This window comes from Grammomys surdaster, unplaced genomic scaffold (assembly GCF_004785775.1).
Source record: "Grammomys surdaster isolate TR1022 unplaced genomic scaffold, NIH_TR_1.0 125928, whole genome shotgun sequence".
Taxonomy (NCBI): Eukaryota; Metazoa; Chordata; class Mammalia; order Rodentia; family Muridae; genus Grammomys; species Grammomys surdaster.
The window spans coordinates 2,471,800-2,496,484 of NW_021620751.1; the positions used below are offsets into that span (position 1 = coordinate 2,471,800).

At 40.1% G+C, this 24,685-nt stretch overlaps 1 protein-coding gene across 2 annotated transcripts in view; it reads right to left on the reverse strand.

Annotated features, from left to right (window-relative positions):
* The window catches only part of Adamts3 (ADAM metallopeptidase with thrombospondin type 1 motif 3), a 215,308-nt gene that overhangs the window by 181,272 nt on the left and 9,351 nt on the right, over window positions 1–24,685 (reverse strand). For both annotated transcript variants that reach the window (XM_028752617.1, XM_028752615.1), the window contains exon 3: window positions 11,100–11,506. In XM_028752617.1, the coding sequence (XP_028608450.1) occupies window positions 11,100–11,506 (407 nt within the window). The remainder of the gene's footprint in view (window positions 1–11,099; window positions 11,507–24,685) is intronic.

Consider the following 24,685-nt stretch of genomic DNA (forward strand, 5'->3'; position numbering starts at 1 on the left):
GGAGAGGGAAGAGAAGAGAAGAGAAGAGAAGAGAAGAGAAGAGAAGAGAAGAGAAGAGAAGAGAAGAGAAGAGAAGAAGAGAGAAGAGAAGAGAAGAGAAGAGAAGAAGAGAGAAGAGAAGAAAGATCTCAAGTAACTTTCTGGTTTCCTGGGGCTGCACTGGCATTCTTCCCAAAGCCTTGATCTGACCACATCCATTCACATCTCTCTGAAGCAAAGCGACAGGGAAATGCTAACTGGCTTGTTGAAGGTGCTGAGGATAGCAAATATGGAAACAGAGTACAGGTTTGTCTGGTTCTCATACAAAATTGTGACCAATCCCAACAGGGTTCATTTCCCTCAGCCACTGCATAAAATGCTTGTGTTATCCAATGCTGTCTTTCAAATTACACTCTTATAAGATATCACAACTTAGCAAAGCTTAGCTACTTTTCATTCTCACTACCTTTTTGATTCTGACTCCAAAACTCTACAATATTATGTCCTGAGCATTTTAAGATATAAATATGGATTCTGGGATGACGGAGTAGGAGCCAGAAATCACCTCCTGAATCCAGATGCTAAACACACACCAAAACATTCAGGATGACAGGACTCAGGATTCTTTTGAAGCTGAGCAACTTCCAGGAGAGAGCAGGGATTCGTTGAGCTCTTAGCAGAAGAGCAACTGACATTACATATCATCCCTGAATCAGGCAGCGACAGAAATGGTTATAGCTTAACCATACCAGGTGAGCTACAAAGGACCTTTGCAAATGCTTGGAATCTGGTCTGATCACAGAGGGCCAGAGGGCATGGCAGCCACTGTTCCCAGAGGGGATCCTGGTAACCTTCCCATTCTGCTGAAGTGACTTCAAAACAAAAAAGCAAAACAAAACAAAAACCAGCACATTTTTTTCCACATTTTAATTTATCTTGTGCATTTGTGGTGAACCTGACACTGACTGTTCCAAAGCAACTGCATAGTTGGAGAAAATTAGGTCACCATATATACTTGAGGAAAAGAGAAGCTGAGAAAACAAACAAATAACAAAAAAATCTTAAAGTTTCCAAGTCAGGAAAAATAGTATGGGGCTCCAACTATTGAGCAATTCAACTTAAATGGCACCATCAGGGGCTTGGGGGGGACGCAAGGAGCTTTTGTGGACCTAATAGAATTTTCTAATGCCAATTTAAAACAGGCAATTTCTGGAAGGCCTACTTTTCCATCTGGTGATTTCCTTAAAAGTAGAGGATGTGTATGGGCCAAGAGGATTGTGTTGCTCCATGCTCAGGTGTCATTTGACCATGGCAGGATCCATCTTACGATAGGCTCCAGAGCATGTGACTCCTAGAGCAAAACCCTTATACTTGACGGGGTAAAAATGAGCAAACCTGGTAACTATGGAGAAGAAATGAATCTGATTTCTGGAACTGTGGTATATATATGTGTGTGAGTGTGTGTGTGTGTGTGTGTGTGTGTGTGTGTGTGCACCTATGGCAAATCTAGTAGATAAAGTCAAGGGGAAGATGCAGGAACTGGGTAAGCAGCTGAGATTCACACATACATAATAAGCATACACAGCACAGCCTCAGTATGATTATCAGTATCATTTCTCATAAGAAGTTTTACAGATCAAAGGGCATGAGCGTACATAGTCAACACGTTAAAAAAAATCTCTGAATAATTGACTGGGGGTTACATGCTCTCAGTGGTGTAATTGCTGGTAATGTGTCCACACTCCCCTAAATATATGCTCATCTGTGCAACTCTACACAGCCATAATCAAAGTCATTGAGTCACATAAAAGAGGAAAGGAAAGGAAAGGAAAGGAAAGGAAAGGAAAAAGGAAAAAGGAAAAAGGAAAAAGGAAAAAGGAAAAAGGAAAAAGGAAAAAGAAGGAAAAAGGAAAAAGAAGGAAAAAGGAAAAAGGAAAAGGAAAAAGGAAAAAGGAAAAAGGAAAAAGGAAAAAGGAAAAAGGAAAGGAAAGGAAAGGAAAAAGGAAAGGAAAGGAAAAAGGAAAGGAAAGGAAAGGAAAGGAAAGGAAAAAGGAAAGGAAAGGAAAAAGGAAAGGAAAGGAAAGGAAAGGAAAGGAAAGGAAAAAGGAAAGGAAAGGAAAGGAAAGGAAAGGAAAGGAAAGGAAAGGAAAGGAAAGGAAAGGAAAGGAAAGGAAAGGAAAGGAAAGGAAAGGAAAGGAAAGGAAAGGAAAGGAAAGGAAAGGAAAGGAAAGGAAAGGAAAGGAGAGAAAAGAAATACAGAAGGGCTAACTTGAAAAAGAAAGGAAGTTGGCAAGAGTCAGGTATGGACAAGAGAGCGTAATGGGGGAGATGAATAGTATTGAAATATGTACATGTATGAAAATGTCATGATGAAATTTATTACTGTGTATAATTATATGCTGACAAAAATATTAAAAATAGAAATATCAACAAAGAGTTCTATATGTCCGGAAAAAATCTTTCAAAATCAAGGTTCATACAGGTTGAAATAAAAGAGTAAAATGCATACATCTGAAACCATATGAAAAATTAAAGATCTCAGTAAAGATAAATTCATCAAAGGAGCATTATAAAAGCTATTATTATTTTGATAATGGTAGATAATTCTACTTGGGCTTACAACATGATTTAAAAGTCATAATACACACAAATGTATGTGTATCCACTTCAGATAGATAGATAGATAGATAGATAGATAGATAGATAGATAGATAGATAGATAGATAGATAGATAATGATGGATGGATGGACGGACAGACAGACAGATACTATGCCACAGGGTTAACAATGCTCTCCATAAGAGCTGTATACTATATAACAAAGCCCCAGTAATAGACAACAGGCATGAGAAACTTCTGTTTGAATAGTTAGTCAAGCTAGTCCAAGTGACTCTCAAAACAATAAAGGTTATTGCTGTTGCCCTTACCTGCCTCTTGGAGGTTGAAGGTAAGACTCTATTGAAGATTACGCCATATACTTCAAACACAGGACTCAGAATATTTAAGGTGAGTCTAACCTGAAAGCCTTTCTACATGGTTTTTTCATAGTACCAAAAAGTACTATGTAAGCGGTCAAGAGAGAAAAGCAATCAATAATCCTATCTGTGATGCCAATAAACTGCAATAGTGACCAGCATGGCAAGGTATTTCTAAGGGTACAATACTGTCATTCATATCTTGGCAGTAACCAACAGTTGCCTAATTGGATTTAAGGCCCATTCAATAAGAGCAAAATCATGACAGGTACTGAGAACTAGCCAACTAACCAGGGCGAATGAGGTCACAGGTCTTGGAAGAGAACCTACTACTGTCACTTTACTTGACCAGCATAATTGCTAACTGTACTCTAAAACTTATATTTGTAAGCACAGATAAATGTAGCTCTCATCCCTCATCAAAGGACTTTCCCTTTACAGCAAATGGAGACCATTACAGAAAACCACAACAGATCAAAATGCAGAGGCCTGTGGCTCATGTAGAGCCCAGCACCAACTGATACATCCACAGCAGAACTTCTGCACTGAAGGCTCCAAGGATTTCATGGAAGTGGGGGTCGGGTGGCCATAAAGAATATAAGAGGTAAAGAAGCATCAAGTCTGCTGTGTGAATGTGTCTTCTAGAAGTGTCAGGAAAGATTGACTCAACATATGCTAACAATATGGTTGCCTAAACAAGACCTGAACAGTGATAATATCAATTGACAGGTTAACAGAGGATAGAGGAAATCCCATAGAGTTCTGACCAGAGACAAAGAACTATGGGCAGCTGATGAATGTTAAGAGCATTAGCCTCTCCCAGGGATGATATTCTGGCTAGTGAAAACAAAGTGGTCAACCTGAAATCATATAGACACAAGCCACATTAAACAGACTCAGCAGGTTTATTTATACATTTATGAACTTAAATATATGGTAGTAAAAATAGTTGGTAAAGGAGAGGCCATCAATTTGAGAGGAAACTTAAGGGAACACATGAGAGGAGTCCCAGGGAGGAGACATGATGGGTCTGGAGGGAAGAAAGAAATACAAAATTAAATTAATTCTTAAAAGTGTAATAAAAAATTTTAAAATGGATTAAAGAGTTTAGCTTTTTTAAAAATTCTAGACATAAAATGCATAATAATAATTTTATGATGTCCACAAGTGAAAGGACAGTCAGAACTACAAAGGAACAGTTTTTATATTTTATCATGTTAAGTAAGTTCAAAACAAGGGATTCTAACTTTAAGATGTTAATTGTAACCTCCATAGTAACCACGAAGAGTACAGCTACAGGATACACTCAAAAGATGATGATAAAGGTATTAAAGTATTTTTCTGCAAAAGATAAACCCACCAAACACCTCCTAAACATAAAATAGTAATATGGAAAATGAGAGACAAGAACAGCTATCAACCATTGAAATAGACATCAAAATTAAGACCTTCCCTTATCAGTAATTAAGTTAAATGTAAATGGCTAAATTCCCCAGTCAAGACAGAGAATTTCAGAATGGATTTTCAAAATAAAAACAGGGTCTGGTGAGATGGCTCAGTGGTTAAACATCCTGCCTTTTCTTCCAGAGGTCCCAGGCTATATTCCAATCTGTGCATGGTGGCTCTCTTACTCTAATGTCAGAGACTCCAACTTTATCTAACTCCAATCTCAGAGGCCCCAGCCTTCTATAACTCCAATCTCAGAGGTTCCAATACTTCTTCTGGCAATGTATGCACAATGGTGCACAGAGCATACATGCAGGAAAACACACATAAACATAAATGGGTTATTTTTAAAAGAAAATAAATAAGGCTGCCAGCCCTGTGTATGTGGGCTATCCAATGGAATGTGAGTAAGACATCGGGAAGGGATGAAGCCCATGTCCCTCCAGCCCTGTAGTCTATAACTGAATATGGACAGGCCCAATGCTATACAGGTACAGTACAAGTAGATGCAGATGTTATGAACTGAAGGCTAAACATGGTTGGTGACAAAACAAAAAGACACAATAATGTGAGAGAGATAGGTTGGGAAAAGAGAGGTGATGGACAGTAGGTTATCAGAGGGAGGGCACTGAAGAGGAACAAAATGCATCATACACATGAATGAAACTGTCAAAGGACAAATTAATAGAAGAAGAAGAAAAAGAAGGAGGAGGAGGAGGAGGAGGAGGAGGAGGAGGGGAGGGAGGGAGGGAGGGAGGGAGGGAGGAAGGAAGGAAGGAAGGAAGGAAGGAAGGAAGGAAGGAAGGAAGGAAGGAAGGAAGGGTATGAACTACAAGTTTCTGCAATTACTATACCAGAATACTGTAGACTGCACTGTTTAAGCAACACAAGTATGTATCAGCTCTGTAGGCTGGAAGTGCCCCTTTACACAGCTGCTAGTGTTGGCTCTCCCAGGGCCTTTCTCCTTGGCTTGTAGACACCTTCTCTTCCTCATATCCTTCCCTGCCCTCCCCTCTTTGCCTGTCTTTGTCCAATCACTTCATCTTTTCAGAACAGCGGGTTAAGCCCCACTCTAAAGATGACAATTTTTTCTTAATCACCTAAAATGTCCTTTCTCCAAATACAGTCACATTTTGGGCTATTGTGAGTGAAGATTTCAGGATAAGAAATTTGGGTGAATCTATAATTCACCAGATAACAATGTGTGGGCTGTGGGGCCCTATTACATCACAGGGAATTTCTATCCAATTTAAGAGTTTAGGAAATACCCTTCTAAGTTCTTCATAGCCTCAAATGAACTCAAATGAACACCACACACAGAGTTCTTTGTTTCTCAGGGCTGTCTGATCAGACAATGTATTCCCACTCATGGTGAGTTGTTTTCTGATAAAGGTTAGGCATTCAGACTGCCCTCCTAGATTAATAGAGACCTCAGACTCTGGGTCTCATCTGTGAACTCCAATATTCTTCAGGGAATACCCAGGAGAACACATTGGTCCCTTTCGAGAAGGATAGAAACCAACAAGAAAGAGAGTCTCAGGTAGACCCTTCCTTCTCTTCATCACAGAGCCCTTCCTAAAGTTGTGTGTGCTGACATTGGTTGCAAATAGCAGTGGTCATTTGAAAAATACTGGACAAGATGGAATAAAAGAAAACACATATAATAAAATAAAGCAAAAAGCATAATTCAACTAGACCATGTTTATAAGAAAATCACTTTAGATTCAAAGACATTGATTAATTAAAAGGAAAGCCCATCTCATGTACTAATAATGGGCAAGGCAGACTTTACAAAGCACATTACAAGAGACAACGGAAGATGTATGCTAAGAAAAACATATTTAACAATCATAAATATTTGCATATGAAATCACAGGCCATGTAAATAAATATATGAAAATGGAAGCACTGAAGGAAAGCAAACCTAGTTCCACCATCATAGTTGAAAACATCGATAGCTCATACTCAAGTGATGCACAGAACAGCCAGCCAGAGAATAAGTGAGAAAGTTAAAACAACAGCTAGAGTTGACCCTTGAACACAGGGATGAGGGATGATAGCCCCTAAGACTGAAAAGTCTCATGGAGCTGGAGATGTGGCTCAGTGATACAGTACCTGCCTAGAATGTATAAGGCACTAGTTTCAATGCTCTGACAGACCAAGAAAAGGATGGAGATAGAAAGGGAGTGAGGGAGAGAGGATTCTCATAGAACATCAGCTCCATAAAAACTTAACTATTGGTAGCTGACAAATGATTGGAAATCTTAACAATAACAGTCAATTACCATGTATTTCATATTAAATATGATGAAAAAATAGTCAAGAAACTGGAGAGTTAGTTTTCTTTCTCCTGAACTACTATAACTGAACCCAGGAGTACACATAGGCAAGCACATTTCATCAAACTAAATTTCATTTTAAAATTTTGCCTTGATACAGGGTCCCATGAGGTACACTTTTTCCTGTTATCTGTAAATTATGAAGAACACAGCTGCTCAAGGGGGAGCAATTAGCATCCCACCAGCTTTTAGAAATTTAACCTGGTAGCTTTCTAGCTCATTGCAAGAACCATAGGAAATGACTGCAAAATCCTTCAGGCATTATGTAATATGCACTTCAGTTCATTTTATGCAACTATAATTTAATAATGCATCTTTAAATTTGATTGCATTTCTCTTGATTGCAAATGATGCTGTGTATACTTGACTGTCCCCATTATTTAATATGTGCTTATAAATATATACATATACATAACTGTGTATTTGAAATATATATTTCATATATGAACATTCATACACATACTTATATAGAATAAATACCACAGCATAAAAAATGAATGAATATCAACTCCCTTATTAATAGAGGGATTACTGGTTTATTCTCAAAAGTTAGGTGACATTGATTACATAAAATGATATTATCTCCATCTACAATTTATTTAACTTCCGTGTAAAAGCATATTACAAGCATAAACCACTGAAAGACATTAGAAATGCCCTTTAGATGTGGAATGAAGAAATCTGATCAGAGAGTAAACACGTGTGTGGGGAGGCGGGAAAGACCCCAGATGGAAAGAATCAGATTCATTCAAATCTTCCGATGGAGCAGACTTTAACTCCTCAAACAAAGCTTGGAGAGCCTGAGACTAGGGGAATCAATTCGGATTCTCGAAAACCAAATCCCATTCTTCTCACATAACATTGCAGGCACTTTAGAAAGGAAAAAAAAAACCTGCTACAAAGCTGTTTGTATAAAGTCACCTAGATACCATCAGCAAAGACCCCATGACACCAGAAGACATGGACTATGGAGAACACCAAGGTCCATTCACCCTGGTCACCATCCTGAGCATCTGGGTAACCCTGACAGCATTAGCCATGCACATGTCTGTAAGATGTGCCTCTTTTTCTCTCCTTCTTCCCTTCACATACTATCTCTTTTGTCCTACATTCAGGTTACCCCATGGTAACCTACTCTACATTGACCCTCCTATAATGTGTTGTAATGGGCTTCAACCTTCATGAAATCAGGTTTCCCAAGATCTCCCCGGTCATATGGCCAGAGGTTTTCCATCTTTCCACCATTTCCCTTCCTCCATCCTTGAGTATGTTGACATACATGGCCATTTTCTCAAAATCTCACACTGGAGTTATAACTTTTCCCATTAAGCCTAGCATCCAAGGCAGACCTAATCTTTCCATCATCTTAGTTCTCACGTCTCCCCAAGCTAGTCTTGCCACATCCCCGACATCAGCTTTATTCTTTGATTATGTTTTTATACACACTGTTTCCAGTTCTCACTGAAGGCAAAGGCCAAGCCCAGCCTCCCTCAGTAGTCACTTCAGTTATGAAGTGTACAGAGCCTGACATTCATGAGTGCTTCAGTCCTGTGCTAACCTGAATCAGTGTTTGTGCCACAAGAGCTTGAGGGACTCTTTGAGGGTCGACTGTACTCAGAGTACAGTCCTCACAAGGCATCCTGTCACTTCCACAATGCTTGGTTTCTTCTTGTTTCAAGTATAATTTGCCCAGAAGTAACGTAAGACCACTGCTTCCACAATCACATGATCTTCAGTACCTTCAAGAACCTATATATGTTATTAGGGCACAAGGTACATTAATGATTAAAGCATGAGCTAACCCATCACTCCTTACTCTAAGTAAATACAAACTGCCCAACTAGCTGCGTGAAAATGGAGGCAAGATAATGATGTAGGCAAAAGGTCACATAGGTCACACAAAACTAGATAATACCATCAGCTTCTATATAGGGCATGGAGAGGCATACTGGATAGTTTTTTGTGTCACCTTGACACAAACTGGAGTTATCACAGAAAAAGAGTCTTCTTTGAAGAAATGCCTCCAAGAGATCCAGCTGTAAGGCATTTTCTCAATTAGTGATCAAGGGTGGACAGGCCCAGCCCATTGTGGGTGGTGCCATCCCTGGGCTGGTAGTCTTGGGTTCTATAAGAAATCAGGCTGAGCAAGCCAGGAGAAGCAAGCCAGTAAGCAGCACCCTCCATGGCCTCTGCATCAGCTCCTGCCTCCAGGTTCCTACCCTGTGTGAGTTCCTGTCCTGACTTCCTTTCATGACGAACAGCCATGTGGAAGTGTAAGCTGAGTAAACCCTCCCCGCCCCAACTTGCTTCTTGATTGTGATGTTTTGTGCAGGAATACAAACCCTGACTAAGAGGCCAAGCACACTATAGGTTAAGATGAAAGCAACTGTCGTACACTAAGTAAATGGGGGTACCCTTACCATTCCCATGCCAAGTTCTATGAAGTCTGTCATCCTAAAACAGCCTCACGTCATTCTGGAAACATGGTTTCAGCCCTCTTTCCTCAGAATTTCTAACACCTCTTAAATCACTATGTAAACCAGAAAGGCCTTGTTCTCCCCGTCTGCCCCATCCATCAGTGGTACACAGTCACTTCCATGGGCATCCATCTCTGTGGAATGAAAAGTAAGAGGACACTGGCCCAGAAGCAGATGCCCACCACGGGCATTCTAAAGGTCAGCTCTCTACAACTGGCTTCTCTAAGTACCCGGCAATTGGTTCCACGATCATGCCTATTTTTAGTGCCAAACATTTCACTTACCAGATTGACCTGAATCTACAATTACCAAATGTTCTCAATCACATGCACACTGTCTTATTCTTTCCAAAACAGACCTGGTTTTTAAAAAATTAAAAAAATAAAATAAAAAGTGCCTCTGCTACCAGACTTACTGAAGCAAGTACAGCAATAGTATGTTTTTGAAGGGACCAAATCCCAAAGCAGACGTTCTGAGGATGTTTTTGCTACAAGTTGGCAACTACCCACAGAGTTCATTTGGTCTTCCCAAAGATCCAACAAGGATAAAATACCTCTGATATTCGCCAGATGTGGCTACCTAATATTTTAGAGAAAGACATTCATCTATCATCATTAAGTTGTTAACATTAACTGCTTAGAACCCCTGATATACTATCAAGGTTCTCCTGCTCTGATCCTCAGGGAATTTGGGAATAGGGCACAAAAGAAAGATCTAAGGATAAGAAGGAAGGAGAGAGAGGAGACACCTCCCATCTTTTTCAGCCAGACCTTGCCCGAATTTGTCCTTTGTACATACTGTTTTTACTAGATAAACCCTAGTCCTTTCATCAGAAGTTAGAAGTAAATTTTTCTTAATGTGGAAGGTTTTCTTAATGTGGAAAACCTTAGCACTTGGTAATCTCCCTTGATCTTAAAAGCAGCCCAGAAGAAAATCACTGACCTCCAGTAACCCAGAAAACCAATTCACTTCTCTGTTTCTCTACTCCCAACCAGTTCCCTCTGGTGACGTATCGGGAGAATTAACAGGGCAACTGTACATTAGTAAATCTAGAAAAATGTAATGTCTTTCTATGGTAAAGCTCATGACGTAAAGATTATATCAAATGTCCCTGTGTTTTTGGTAAACTTACAGACCATAAAAATCAGTACCAGCTGTCACTACTCAAAGGAGAAGTTTAATGGTGTGACAGAGTGCAAGGCAGGACTCTGTGGAGAGAATAAATTTTCATTTAGGGTTTCCAGCAAGAGCATCTTCCAGTCTCAGTGCGAAACACCTGGCACCATCTTGACTTCTGCCCCCGAACTCACTCTAGAGCAGAAAGCAAGGTGAAGCAGGCCAACACCTTCTGCCAAAGGCTTTGAAAAGGGCTGAGTGTGCTACCTATGGGCATGGCAGTGATGGAGTCCACTGTCATCTTAGAGAAAGCTTGGAAAAGCCCTGACAGAATTGTGGCTAGAGTTGGTTGGGTAATGTGGGGAGAGAAGTTGTCTCCAGTAGCAGAAGTTTTCTGGAACACGACAGAGAGTGGTGACAATTCTGCATCTGGGCAGCTCAGGGTGTCTAACCTAGAAATAGGATGGCATATCAAGAGCAACATTGTACTTTGTCAAGAATTATTAGTCACCTTTGTGTAATCATGTCCTCCAAATGGAACCAAGCTCCAGTAAGAATTACAAGGCTCCAGTAACCCAGAAGGTTGTAAGATTCACAAGGCAGTATATATAAGCTATAACAGTCACAGGACAGAGGGGTCCTGCCAAGCCCACCACACTGCCTATGAGTTGAGGTTTCTTTCCATCTCAACCTTGCAATGCTGAAGACAAACGAAATGCCAGCATCTGCACACATCCATGTTCACACAGGAAAGGAAATGAGTCTTACCAGACCATCACAGTTGCTAATGGCAACAGAGGTTCCAGGAATGTCCATGATGTCACCAACATAGGCACAGCTAGTCTGCAAAGGCTCTGATCTCCAGCTTCCTTCTGAAGCACTTCCATGTGGACGGCTGTTTCTGGGGTCAGTGGTATTCCCAGACCTGGGAGCTGTCTCATGCCATTCCACCACAGCTCCAGGAGCTATGAAGTGAGTGTTTGGCTTTAGTCGAAGATGAAAATCTCTTCCAAATGCTGTGACGTTGAAGAACAATTGCTCTGAGTTAGATGACACGTCCCTGGGTGACCTCTTTTTGTGATTTGCAGAAAGAATATGGGAAAGATAGTGTCCTTTTAGATTTGTGCTAACTGGTGTCACCAGCTCATACTCTCTGTATCTCTTTGTTGGTAAATCTGTGGGGGTAAAAAAGAGAATTGTAAGACATCAGACAGTAGAACACAGCATAAAGCCCTACCTCACAAAGCTAAGCCACACTGCAAATGAAATCTATTCTTGAGCTAGAGCATGTATAATACTTTTTGATAACTAAAATCACCTCTCAAGTGCACTTAGAAAATCCAATTATTATAATTTTAAAATTTATTAAATCATGAACATTTATACCTTGTTGCTATATTTAAGAGCATGAATATGTCTCTACAAACTATATCTGGTTCATTTAAAATTAGGACATATGCCTAAAATAACTCAGGATTCCCATAAGAACTTTTAGCAAAGTTGCTATCATATAAAATTTCTTGATTTTATTTTGTTCCCTGTAGATAGCTAGAATCTCTGTCACATTCAGTATCTTCCTTTGGTGCTTCTAACACAAACTTAGGATTTATACATTAAGTTTAACACTGTAGTTTATGGTTTCTTTTCCAACCTAACATCCCTGAAAATCATATACCTGATAGGAAACTGAGTTCAGGAAGGACCTGATTCCAAAGTCAGCAGCTGCTAAGCTTGAATAAAAATCCAAATTATACTCCAAAGCCTATACTCTTTTTTGCTCTGCTGTGCTATGGTACTAATGCCACAATTGGTAATCCTGATTTATAAAACAAACAAACGAACAAAACAAAAAACAAATAAAAAACTAAAAGAATGACCAAAAAAGAAGAAACCACAATCTATAAAATTGACATGCAGAGGCATGAGAGTATAATATTCTCATTTTATATTGTATTCTTTCCAAGGAACAGGTGTCTATTTGCATATATATTTGGAACCCACCTTATAACATAGGTAACCATTTATATACTAAAGTATATCTCCCAGTCAAGACTATCTCCCCTAGGCTATTTGACTATTTGGACTTGGGAAAAATAAAACAACAGTAGATACCACAGAAAGAAACACAGAGGAAATGAGCATGAAAAAAGCAAGCATGGGAAAGAGAACCTGTGAGCATGAATTTAAAGACTCACTTTCAAAGTTCTCACCCAAAACTACTCCAGTAATGTGCTCATGTTGCCTGACAAAACTAACTGAATTGCAAACAATGACTGTCTATAGAAAACAAATCTTTGCAATCCATTAATTTAGAGCCCACGATCCATAATGAACCAACAATGTGTGCATATAAGTGTCTTTAAAATCAGTGTGTATTCAAGGGGAAAGTCCCAAAGGATGGATGAGGCATGTTGTAATTTGGAAAGTTTTAGTGTATATGTCAATGTTATGCCACCTGAATTGACCAATGCATGTAAACAAAATACCAGTCTTGGTTATGCACATGACGCAAGCAATGCATCTGCAAGAATCATTAGACAGAGGAACAGTGAAAACTCTGCATAGCAAAGTGAAGTCTGGCTCTAACCTGGAAAGCTCAACTGCACATCCCTAAAGTAACTAAGTGAGTATGACGCTGGTTTCCCTTAAAACCAAACCCATAGCGAAGGTTTCCATGAAATCTGGTTGAAAACAAGGCTGGAAATTTAAAGAATGAACATAAGAGTTACAGGGGCAGAGTGATTGTAGTGGGAAGAAATTGTTCACAGGCAGGTATGAATCAAGCCCATGAGTGAGACATGAGAAGACACACCCCAAATAAGGTCCATATGGGCAATGAACCACTTTTATTCACTTGACACTCAATATACAATAACCTAATATGTGGTTTTCTATATATCAAACTATAGCCAGATGGATTTCTTCAGTGTGTGTTAATTTTTGGTAACCATACAACTTTTTCTTTGTGTATGCTGCTAGTCATGCTGTCTTCTAGTTCTACTGAGGACCCACGAACATCTTCCCTACACAAGTAATCTGTTATAACTCTGTCTCCATCCCTCAGTTCACTGCTTCCAAGGAAAAAGCGAACAATGCTTAAACTTAATGTATGGATTTCCCATCTCCTCTGAATGGAATTCACACAAGGAAGTCTAGACAACATACTGATGCCTGGATTAAGAGACTGGAGAATACGAATGTAAGAAGGCCCCTCCACACCCAAGAGGATAAGGAAAGCAACATGCAGACAGTGAGCCATACATCCTAGACCTCTGAGACAGTTCCAGTTCAGACAGTGTCCTCTGAATTTTTATTTAAAAGAAAGATGCTACAGAAAACCTCTTTCCCAATACTAAATAATAAATCATTTTTACATATACGCATAAGAATCATTTCTGAAATGAAACCCTCAATCAGTCATTTTCCCCTTGGGAATGAGGGTTAGTAGGGATAAGATGAACTCAGCAACCCCTAACAGCCTGGAGCTTACTAAAGAGTTCCCCAACTGTCTGCTATTTATTGGCAAACCACTTTGCTCTGTGAATTGTGCATGGGAATGCATGGTCTCTAGCACAGCAACCACAATAGGTCGGAATTATTACCTTTATTCTATAAACGAGGAAGCAGAGCCAAGCCTGCTCTGAAGTGAGAAGCCTGAGGAAAATCTCAGCTCTGACCACTTACTTGACTCTGAAAGGAAACTCCACATTCTCATCCACTTGGGTGCAGATGGAGCATCTTGCTGTCAATTTCTAACTTAAGATCTGAACTATGAAGGAAAGCTAGCACATAATACAGCTTCAGTAACTTCTGTAAATAGCTATAAATTCTACTTTGGGAAGGAGAGATAGGGAAAGTGGGTAGCAACTCGAAACTACCTAAAGCATTTCAATAACAGATTACAATTACATAAAAAACCAAAGTATGTCCAATATTCATGTACTGGATTTTAAAAGCATGTGCTTGACAAACCCTAATTGTATAGAGCAGTTCTGTGTGTGGTTAGAAATGAACAACAGGACTTCCTCACCCACCTATGCCTGACAATGTCATCCTCCCCAACATATACAGCTGGAGACGTGGTCCCTCCCTTTGTGCTTCCAGGCTGGTGGTTTAGATCCTGGGAGCTCTGGTTGGTTGGTATTGTTGCTCTCCCCATGGGGCCACAAGCCCTTTCAGCTCCTTCAGTCTTCTCTCTCACTCCTCCATTGGGAACCCCATGATTAGCTCAATAGTTAGCTGTGAGCATCCACCTCTGTATATCTCAGGCTCTGGCAGACCTCTAAGGAGACAGCTATATCAGGCTCCTGTCAACATGAACTTCCTGGCATCCACATCAGCCTTTGGTGAATATACAAGGGATGGATACGCAGGTGGAGCAGCCTCTGGACAGCCCCTCCTTCAGTTTCTGTCCCACACTTTGTCTCCATATTTGCTCCCATGAATATTTTGTTACTCCTTCTACGATGGGCCAAAGCACCCACACTTTGGTCTTCCTTGTTCATGAGCTTCATGTGGTCTGTGAGTTGAATCTTGGATATTGCAAGCTTTTGGGCTAATATCCAGTTATCAGTGAGTGCAGACCATGTGTGTTCTTTTGTGATTGAATTACTTCGCTCAGGATGAGCTGTATACATAAGGGAAGATGACATTGTCAGGCACAGGTAAGTGAGAAAGTCCTTAATCCAGTGAAGGCTGGACGCCCCAGTGTGGGGGAAATCATGGGTGGGGAGGTGGGAGTGGGAGGGTGGGTGGGGGCATATCCTTATAGAAGCAGGGGGAGAGGGGATGGGATAGGGAGTTCCTGGGTGTGGGGGGAAATGGTGAAAGGGGATTACATTTGAAATGTAAATAAAATGTTCAATAAAATTTAAATAAAAAAAGAAATGAACAACAGTATGTAAGACACCAACAAGTGGAATCAACTATCGCTTTGATCAAGGTGTTTATTATCCATGAGTTGTCTTTTTGGTTATCAAGTAGACATTAGCCACAGTTCAATATCATGTATTTGTGAAGAAGTTCACATGATATCAACCAAAGACTCCATGAATACTAGCCACTAAAAACATAAATATAATTACTTACTCATTAAGAAAATGGCATGTTCAGTTTTAAAAAATAGAAATATATGACTCCCTGATCAATGAAATAGAATAGACAATCTAGAAATAAATGTGCAGACATATGAAAACCTGATTTTTCCTTTAGTAGGAAGCCTGAAATTCACACTGGAAAGTAGACAGCATCTTTACTAAATGGTGCTGATTAAAGTGGATTGTTTCATGAAGAAAAATGCATAGAACCTCACTCATCACTCTGCACAGAAGTCAACTCCAAGTGAATCAAAGACCTCTACATAAGGCTTGATACACTATGTGTGATAGAATAAAAAGGGTGGAGTAACCTTGAACTCACTGGCACAGGGAAATACATTCTGAACAGATCACTAATAACATAGCACTAAAAACAATTCAAAAATAAGACCTTACGAAACATAAAAGCTTCTCTATGGCAAAGTATACCATCATTCAGATAAAGTAGCACATTACAGAATGAAAAAGGATTTTTTTCATCAACTATACATCCAATAATTGGCTAATGTCAAAAAAAGAACTAAAAAATATATTGAACATCAAGAAAACAAATAACACAATTAAAAAATGAAGGTACAGAGCTAAACAGAATTCACAAAAGAGGAACCTCAATGGCTAAGAAACACTTAAAGAAAGGTTTAACAACTTTAGTCATCAGGAAAATACAAATCAAAACTACTTTGAGATTTCATCTTACACCAATCAGAATGGCCAAGATCAATAAAACAAATGACAGCTCATGCTGGAGATTGTGGGAGAAAGAGAAACACTCATCCATTGTTGGTAGGAGTGCAAACTTGTACAGCCACTATGGAAATTGGTGTGGTAGTTCCTCAGGATGCTACAGCTAGATCAGGAGGCTACCTCAAGATCCAGTGATACCACTCTTGAGAACATATGTCCTCAAAGGATGCTTCATTTATCCTTAGACAGAGACACTTGCTCAACCATGGTCATTGCTTCTCTATTCATAAAAAATATCGAGCAATTAGAAAACACCTACATGTCTGTCAGTGGATGAATGGATAAAAATGTACATTTACACAGTGGAATATTAATCAGCCATTTAAAAAAATTAAACCATGAAATTCATAGGAAAATGAATAGAACTAGAAAAAAATCATCCTGAATGACATAACTCAGAGCCAGTAAGACAAATATGGTATGTATTTGTCTATATCATATTAGCTGTTAAGTCATTGACAAGCAAGCTGTAATCCATATAACCACACAGGCTGGGTAGAGAATAAGAAACTAGGGGTGCAAGATGAATCTCCATAGCAGGGGTAAAAGTATAAATAGTTACAGATGGATGAGGGAATGGACTGGAATATAAGGCTCAAACAAGGAGGGGAAGGGAAGATGGAGCAAGGTAAGGAATACCAGGAGAGATGCTAAACATGAGCGCCATTAGAGGGGTCATATGTAAACCTAATTTAGTAGAAAAAGTTTCCTGTAATATGTACATATATGAAGGTGATCTAAATGAAACTTCCAAGTAACTGGAGATGAGACTGAGCCCCAGCTGGGCATCTCGTGATCAAATGAAGCTTCCAGTGCAGGGAATGAATTACAGCTAGTTGAGTTGTTGGCCAAAGGAACAGCCACAGAATCCCCCAAACAACCAAGGCCATTGGTGGCTCTCCATAAAATGATGATAAGGCCCTATTGATGAAGACAACACCCACACAACTCATTGAGCATGGAGCTGAACAGCTGGTGCCTACATAGAGCCTTCATCTTTACATGGTACTAGAAGGTCCTCTCCATGCTACCAAAGAGGAAATAGAAAAACTGATGCAGCTATAAGTCTTTTAATTTATAAGAGTGATCTCCCTGCAATATATAGTGGTTCAATATTGGCACATGGTCTGTGGGCATAGCCAACCAATATCTGGTTTGACTTAAAGAACTCCATAAGATGGAACCCATACCCAACACTGCTTGAGTAGCCAAGAACCTGAGATTAGAAAGCCCAGGGACCTAGAGGAAAACCAAATACTACTGTTATAAAGAGCTTAGCAATAAAATGACTCCTAACAATATTCAGCTTTACTTGTAGATCAGTGCCTTCCTCTGTGAGCATCAAAGGAGCTTCCATCTACAAAGAATGGGAATATACAAGGACCAACAGCTAAACTATATGCATAGAGTAAGAGACCTTGGCATGGTGATCCCTGAAAGGGATGTCTCCATCAAACCCTTCCCTTCAGGGCTCAGGGAACTCTGCTGAAAAGGAGACAGAAGGAATGTAAGAGCCAGAGAGGATGGAGAACAGCAAGAAAACAAGGCCTTCTTGACACATCAGGGCTGTCATGCAAAAGAACTCAGAGAAACTGACATAGCATGTGTAGGTCCAGCATGGGGCTGCACCAGATAGAGTCTGAGAGAAGAGAGAAGTGGACAACCCAGCTATAACCCAAAAGCTATCTCCAACTGAAAGCCACTTGCAAATGAAAAATTAGTTTTTCCAAGGAAGTCATACTGGGAAATGAACCACTCTTAAGAGTAGGCCTCCATCCTCCCTTTTTCTGGAAAGGGATGAGAGGTGGATTGAGGGAGAGGAGGTGAGGGAGGAGAGCTGGTAGGAGAGGATGGAGGAGAAATTGTGGTCAGGATGTAAAGCAAATTAATTCCTTAATTTTTTTTTAAACAAAGAGTAGGCCCCATGTCCAGAAGTAGGTGGTCAACACAAAACAAACAACAGTATCTTTCTTTGGAGATTCTTTGTCTCACAATGTTAAGTCAGGACAATTTTTTTTGAACCTCAAAGGTCCAGTTTTATTTTCTGTGAGACTCTTGTGTGTGCAAGTGTGTTTGTCTCTACATCTATATATATATTTCTTGTGCGTTTCTTTACTTCTTTTTCTTGTTTGGTTGTTTTGTCTTAATTCTGATTTGTTTTTGACTTATCTTATTGGACCTTATTATTATTTTTTAGGTGCCTATTTTCTAATGAGAGACAAAAAGGATGCTAGGGAAGGTGGGGAGGACCTTGGAGGAGAGTTAGGGAGGATCTTGGAGGAATATGAGAGGACCTAGGAAGAGTAGGGGAAGGAGAATCTGAGATCAGAATAAAAGAAAAAAAGAAATTATACACTTGTCAAAGGTGATGGCTGAATGGCCAAAGTATTAACTATGAAGTTTCTGTGGGCCTTAACTTTAACAAGTATGGAGTACGCAAACCACCATTAAGCCTTACTATTAGATAACCCCACTGTTACTCACTCATGACCACAGCATCATGCAGAAGAGATTTTCCGACAGCACCCTGACATATGTGTGTGTATAGTCCGTCTTCTCTCTTAGTTCTGTGGATGAATCGTTTTTCCCCATACCTGACAACAACCATTTCAATAAATTTCCTATATCTTCTCCATTCTTTGCTCTGATCCTTTTCCTTTCCCTACCAATTCTGTTAACCTTTGAACGATTAGAAATCTTATTATAAATGTTTATTTATGGATTTTTTTCCTCGTTACTTGAAAGCTTCATATGAGGAAGAAGTGTATCTGTTCTCTTCACTACAGAAGTCAAAGTGGGTCAATAGTTTTTTGTGAATAAAGAAATGAATGAGTACAGTTTGAACCTGCAGAGTATCTAAAAGTAGCATACATTCCTCTCCTAAACCGTAATGTTAGCACAAAGCCATCAAGGAGGACAAACTGTAAAGGCTGACCAGGATCTAGAGCCAGAATTCTGTCTGCAAAACATGTATGTGTTTCTCCCAGATCCTACCGACTTATAAATCAGTTATCTCACTGCATTCACGCCTTACAGCTTAAGTCACCAAGAATAAGTAATGGATGAAATTATTAAAACAGACCTCCAGGAATGAGAGACATGGAACCTCTATTATCAGCAGTAGGAAATCAGTTCCCACACCAGACCAGTCAAAAATTTTTTTTTTAAATTAAAAACCCATTAAATTCTTGTCTTGTCTCTTTCTACACACTAAGCATCTTGGGTATATTTGGTTATTGTTTCCTTAAGTTAGAGGTAGAGTGCCATTAGCTCCAGCCTACTTCCGACGAGAGTGTGTGTCCTCAGAGGGCCCTAGGCATCCCTCCACGTCGAACTTTACCCTTTACTGGTGATGGAGAATAATGTGTGCAGCTATGAAGACGGAATGTGGAGGAGGTTTGCAAAGGACAGCATCTCTCTCATCATCCTTTCTGAGGAGAAGTCTTATGAAGATAATACACCCTCTTCTGCTTTACTAGGGGCAGTCCAGGCTTAGCCAGACACACCAGGATGGGACTCTGATACCACTTGTCTGTCACAGTGAGACTGGGCTTCTACAGAGCCTCTTTTGTAAAGGGTATCTTTGCCGCCTCTATTTCTGAGCGAGCTCAAAGACTAGGCAGCCAAGAGGGAGGCAGTCCGATTAAGCACAGTTTGTCTCAGGACTCAGACTGCCCCTAACAACATCCATCCACACCTTCTCTGGCAGCCTAATTATAATGCAAGCTTTTAGGAGAAGGGGAAGTTCTCTCATATCTAAATTCCTAATTTTTTTATAAAGTTCCTTATTAGAATATGTAAATCATACAGAGTATAATGTTTATAACATTTTTACATGTCCTCTGGTCCTACTCCACCCTCCTTCCTCCTTTGGTCTCCAATTCTCTTCCTTCTCATTCGTCTTTTCATTTGTATTAAATAACTCCTATTGCAGGTACATGTTTGATAGAGACACGTAAATCTGCAGTCAGACTTAATCACTGCACACCAACTGCATCAAAAGCAACATTCTGTTTCCACTTAGAGGCTACGTACTCCAACGCCAAAACCCATGAAAAAAACGGACCCAAAATGCTCTAAAAACAAATCTGAAACTTGGGGCTCCATAAGATGTCAACTTAACTTCATCTGACCAGACTGCTGACACAATAAAAAAAATGTATGGGACTGTCCTTAAACTATGGAATATATGAGGTGTATATGAAGCATACGAGAATTTCATGTCTTGTGTTGGGTATCATCGCTAAAATATCTCATTATGCAAATGTAAATCTGCCAAAATCGGAAACACAAAATATTTACAGTCTGGGCATTTCAAGTAGGAGTCCTCAGCCTATATTTAGAATTATTTGACTTTTTGTTTGAATGTCAAAAATAGTGGATTTTCTTAATACTTTCAAAACTTAAAACATTTCTGAGGTTTTCGACCCTTTTACACACATCTGTGATTTAGCGTGACACTGTACACACAATAAGCCATCAAGGCAAAATGTTTTCATAGAAAACAGCCAGTCATTCACACTGCAGCTGAAATGGGTCAGTTCCCTGCCGAGAATCTTTAACTTATCTAAATAAAACTGAACCTTCGGCTTGCCCCTTTGACGTCACCATCTCCACACGCAGTGTGCAGACGGTCATAAATCAGTGTCGGGAAGTTATATCCTATCAGATTTTACCAATTATGGTCATGGTCAAACCTTACTGATTTTCCCCATAAACTGCTCCTTCTTTCCTCTACTCACATTTTAACTTCTCACTGCCTTCAAACACAATCCTGCAAGTTCCAAGCCCAAATTCCACACACACACATTATTTTTGCTATATATTATGTAAATTATACCAAAATACTGTCCAAGTCACTGCCCAGAGAACTACTGTAAAGCCCCAGGTCTGTATCACTCCCTTAGTGATATTAGTAACCTAAGACCCTCTATGTCTACTCATCCATACAAATGAGAGTAACCATATTTGCTTCAGTTACTATAAAAATGAAATGACTCAATCAATAGAATAGTATCTTACTACTGAGTACATCCATAAATAAATGTGTGTGTGTGTGTGTGTGTGTGTGTGTGTGTGTGTGTGTGAAGGCAAGGGCATATAGAGAGGGGGGGGAGGGAGGTACCTAGCCTGAGTTCAACTTCCAACATCACACAAACACTGACAAAGTAATTACCAAATTTACCATGCTGTTCTCTCTGAATAGTTTGCCATTATTTCCTGACAAAATTATAACATTGGTACCTTTATTCATGTTAGACTCCCCAAACTCCTAACCCAATAGTCTCATAAACAAAATAGAAATCTATAGATAAAGCAACTTAATCTAAATCAACATTTAAGTTGGGCATGTAAGGCCCTCTGCAGTGTGTTCTCAGCATCATGCCTATTAGCCTCAGAAAGCACGATTGTGCCTGAGTAGGCCTGGCTTAACCCCACCCACCCACCCACCTTCACAGCCCAATCTGCTGAACTACGAGGGAAAAGACGGATTGGTGAATCCACCTGGGCCTCCAAGACTGGCCTCAAGCCCCATTCTTTCCAAGAAACCAGTGTACAAGGGACAAACTTCCTTGTATAAGCTTCCACAGTTCTCAATATTAAATCATGTGACACAAATTAAAGCCACCGGTATAAGAGGTTTCCAGTTACATGTTTGTACCATTTGATTTCCAAAATGTTAAGAACTCTGGGACAGAGGTGTAGTACATTAATTGGGTTTAATGTCCCTCTCGGAGAGTGGGAAAGAAGAGAAGGATGGCTCTTTAGGGGACAGTGGTTTCTTAGGAGCGAATGTTCCATGAGGGGCTGGTTGAGATACCCAGTAATACACAGTGACTATGCTCTGGGGTCATCTCATTTTCCTTATACATTTAGTCACAGGTGCTATAATCGGGAAAATGTGACAGCTGTCCTTCTGAGTATGTTATAGAGTGATACACAGATGTCTCATGAAGGATGCCAAATGTCCCCAGTACACGATAAAGCTCACATCTCAGAGATGCATGTGCTTAGGTGTTCTATCACCAATCAAGGTTTTTCCAGGCACAGGGAAACAATTAGAAGACAATTGAGACTGAAGCTTATGTCCTTCCTTCCCGGAGCAAAGAGACCCGGGTTTGATGCCTGAGCACTAACGATCTGGAGTCAGACAAGCCTGCATTTAGGTTTGGGCTCTAACCTGATGAATGCTTTGGCATCTTGCAAGCAAATTGTGAAAATGAAGGCTCGCCATGAGAATGTGTACAACAGAAACCGCAATGCTAAAGGAAGAACCTGCTCCACTTCGCATAATTCAAGCACATGAAAAAATGACTTACCATCAAGAGGAAGAAGTTCCCTCGGCACCTCTTCCCTACACTCCCACTCCAGCCTGGAATGTCTGGTGTGGCTAGAAGGACCATAAACCTAGAATGACAGAGGACCTAAAATCCAGACAAGCTGAAGCAATTCTTGCCCCATGGCCCCACCTAGGGACATGGGATTCTTTCCCAAGAACTGCTGATCACTGCACTACAGAGAGGTAGCTCACACAGGCAATTTCCTTTATCCAGTACAAATTCTCAGAAACACGGTAATCTGGCCTCAAGAGGGAAATCAATCCAGCATTTCTGAGACCAGCTGAGGAAGCATCTCAAGCAACAACACCCCCAAATCCTGAGCCCCGGGTAAGGGAATAACTTTCATCACCACAAGCAACAGCGGCCAACTGTTCAAGCAAAAAGGCAAGCAGGGTGAAGAGTGGACATTAAAGAGGACACCAAATGCCAAAGGGCTTAGCAAGGCTGTAAACACTTAACGGGACAGGAACACATCTTCTCTCCAGAGCAATTATGAGCACACTGAATACAGCCAAAACCCCGCCCCTTCTCAGCTCTCCATTCATCCCCGTGGGCTTTTATCATCATTAGACATATTATTTTTCATAAAGCTATCAGAAAAACGAAAAGAAAAAGCGGGTGAAGGACTCATTAAGAAAGAAAAAAGAACTGTGAACTTAGAGATCCTTCTCGTTCTTTCTTTCCTTAAATCTCTGCCTTCAATAAATATTTGTGGCAACTGCGCAATGTTTATGTCCTGTAAAGTCACTCAGGAGAGTATAGTGCATTCTTCAGTACTCAGGAATGCTAAATCAGGTAGGAGAAGGAAATACATGCTTTGAGGTGAAGTAGCCAAGTATTTGTTTTTTTCTGGGATACATCTTCTAATCATCCAAATAATAGCAGGCTAACAAGATGAGATTTGTTTTTTTAAGTGAGGAACAAATGCCAAAATGTTAACCTTCCCTGCTTAGATTCTGAAGAAACACCGCACTGGCTGTCAGTCACCGTTAGAAACTGCTAACCTGAAAGCTATATCAGACAAATACAACATCCCTCAAAGTTCTTACTATTGTGTGGGTGAGCAGTAGTACTTTTAATGATTAATATTGGCTCTAGATTTTAAATCCACAAACATCAAAATCTGTTTGCAAGGGTTAAAGCCAGGGAAAAGAATGCTATAGGGTACAGAGAATTCTGAAGGGTCTTCCTTGAAACTTTCTTTACAACAATTAAATTTTCAAAATGTCATAGTTTGGCTTACGAGTGGCGAAAAGCTATGAGATTTCTATCCCTGCTATGGTGGATTGCTGTAAGTTTAGTGATAGCCCACAGGAGTTATCAAAGGACTACGCTATATCTTGCTAGGCTAAGGCTCAGTACAGCCACACTGCTTCTGGCAAGTCCAGGAGGGACCCTGTCCCTGGCCTTCCTCGGCTCCAAGGACACCTGGCTTATGACATCATCTCTATCTGCAAATCCACCTGGTTTATGACCCTGTCTCCATCTGCAAAGCCACATCAGACAGGATCCTTCTTGTACAGTCATTTCTCCAACACTCTTCTGTCTTCCTTACTTACAAATCCTGCCACCCAGATAATCCTGGATAATCTATTTTAAGGTCACTTGATTAGCAACCTACTTTTACCTACCAACTATATTCTCCTTTACTAGAGGCATAGGCTCCTGGGGTTCAGATGTAGGTAATTGCAGGAGGGGGCACCATTTCAGGGATAAGTTTATGACTTAGTTAAGTCATTATCTGCAACTTTACAGACACTATCCAGACAGAGATACCTCTTTATTGAAATAAAATTTGGACTGGTCATCTAGAAGTGGCCATGACAAATTTTACCATGACTTGGGGACAGCAAGCTAATCCTGAGAGGAAAAAAAAAAAGACAACACAGAGGGGAAAAGGAGAGACAGAGGATTGGGAAGGAAGGGAGAGCCAGGGTTGGGGAGGAAGCTGCAGGAAGTGGGGGTAGAGGACAGTTTGCAGGCACAATTCAAACTCTAGCTTCAGCTATGATTGAATTTGATTATCATATCGTTCTGGCTTTATTTGTCTATTGGATTCCTATCGCTTTATCTAAAATGGCTGCTATATGAATTTTCAATGACATGAAGAAAAAGTAACTCTAATAAGTAGGGGGATAGAGGGATGAAAAAACTGAGCCTAGTAAATATTCCA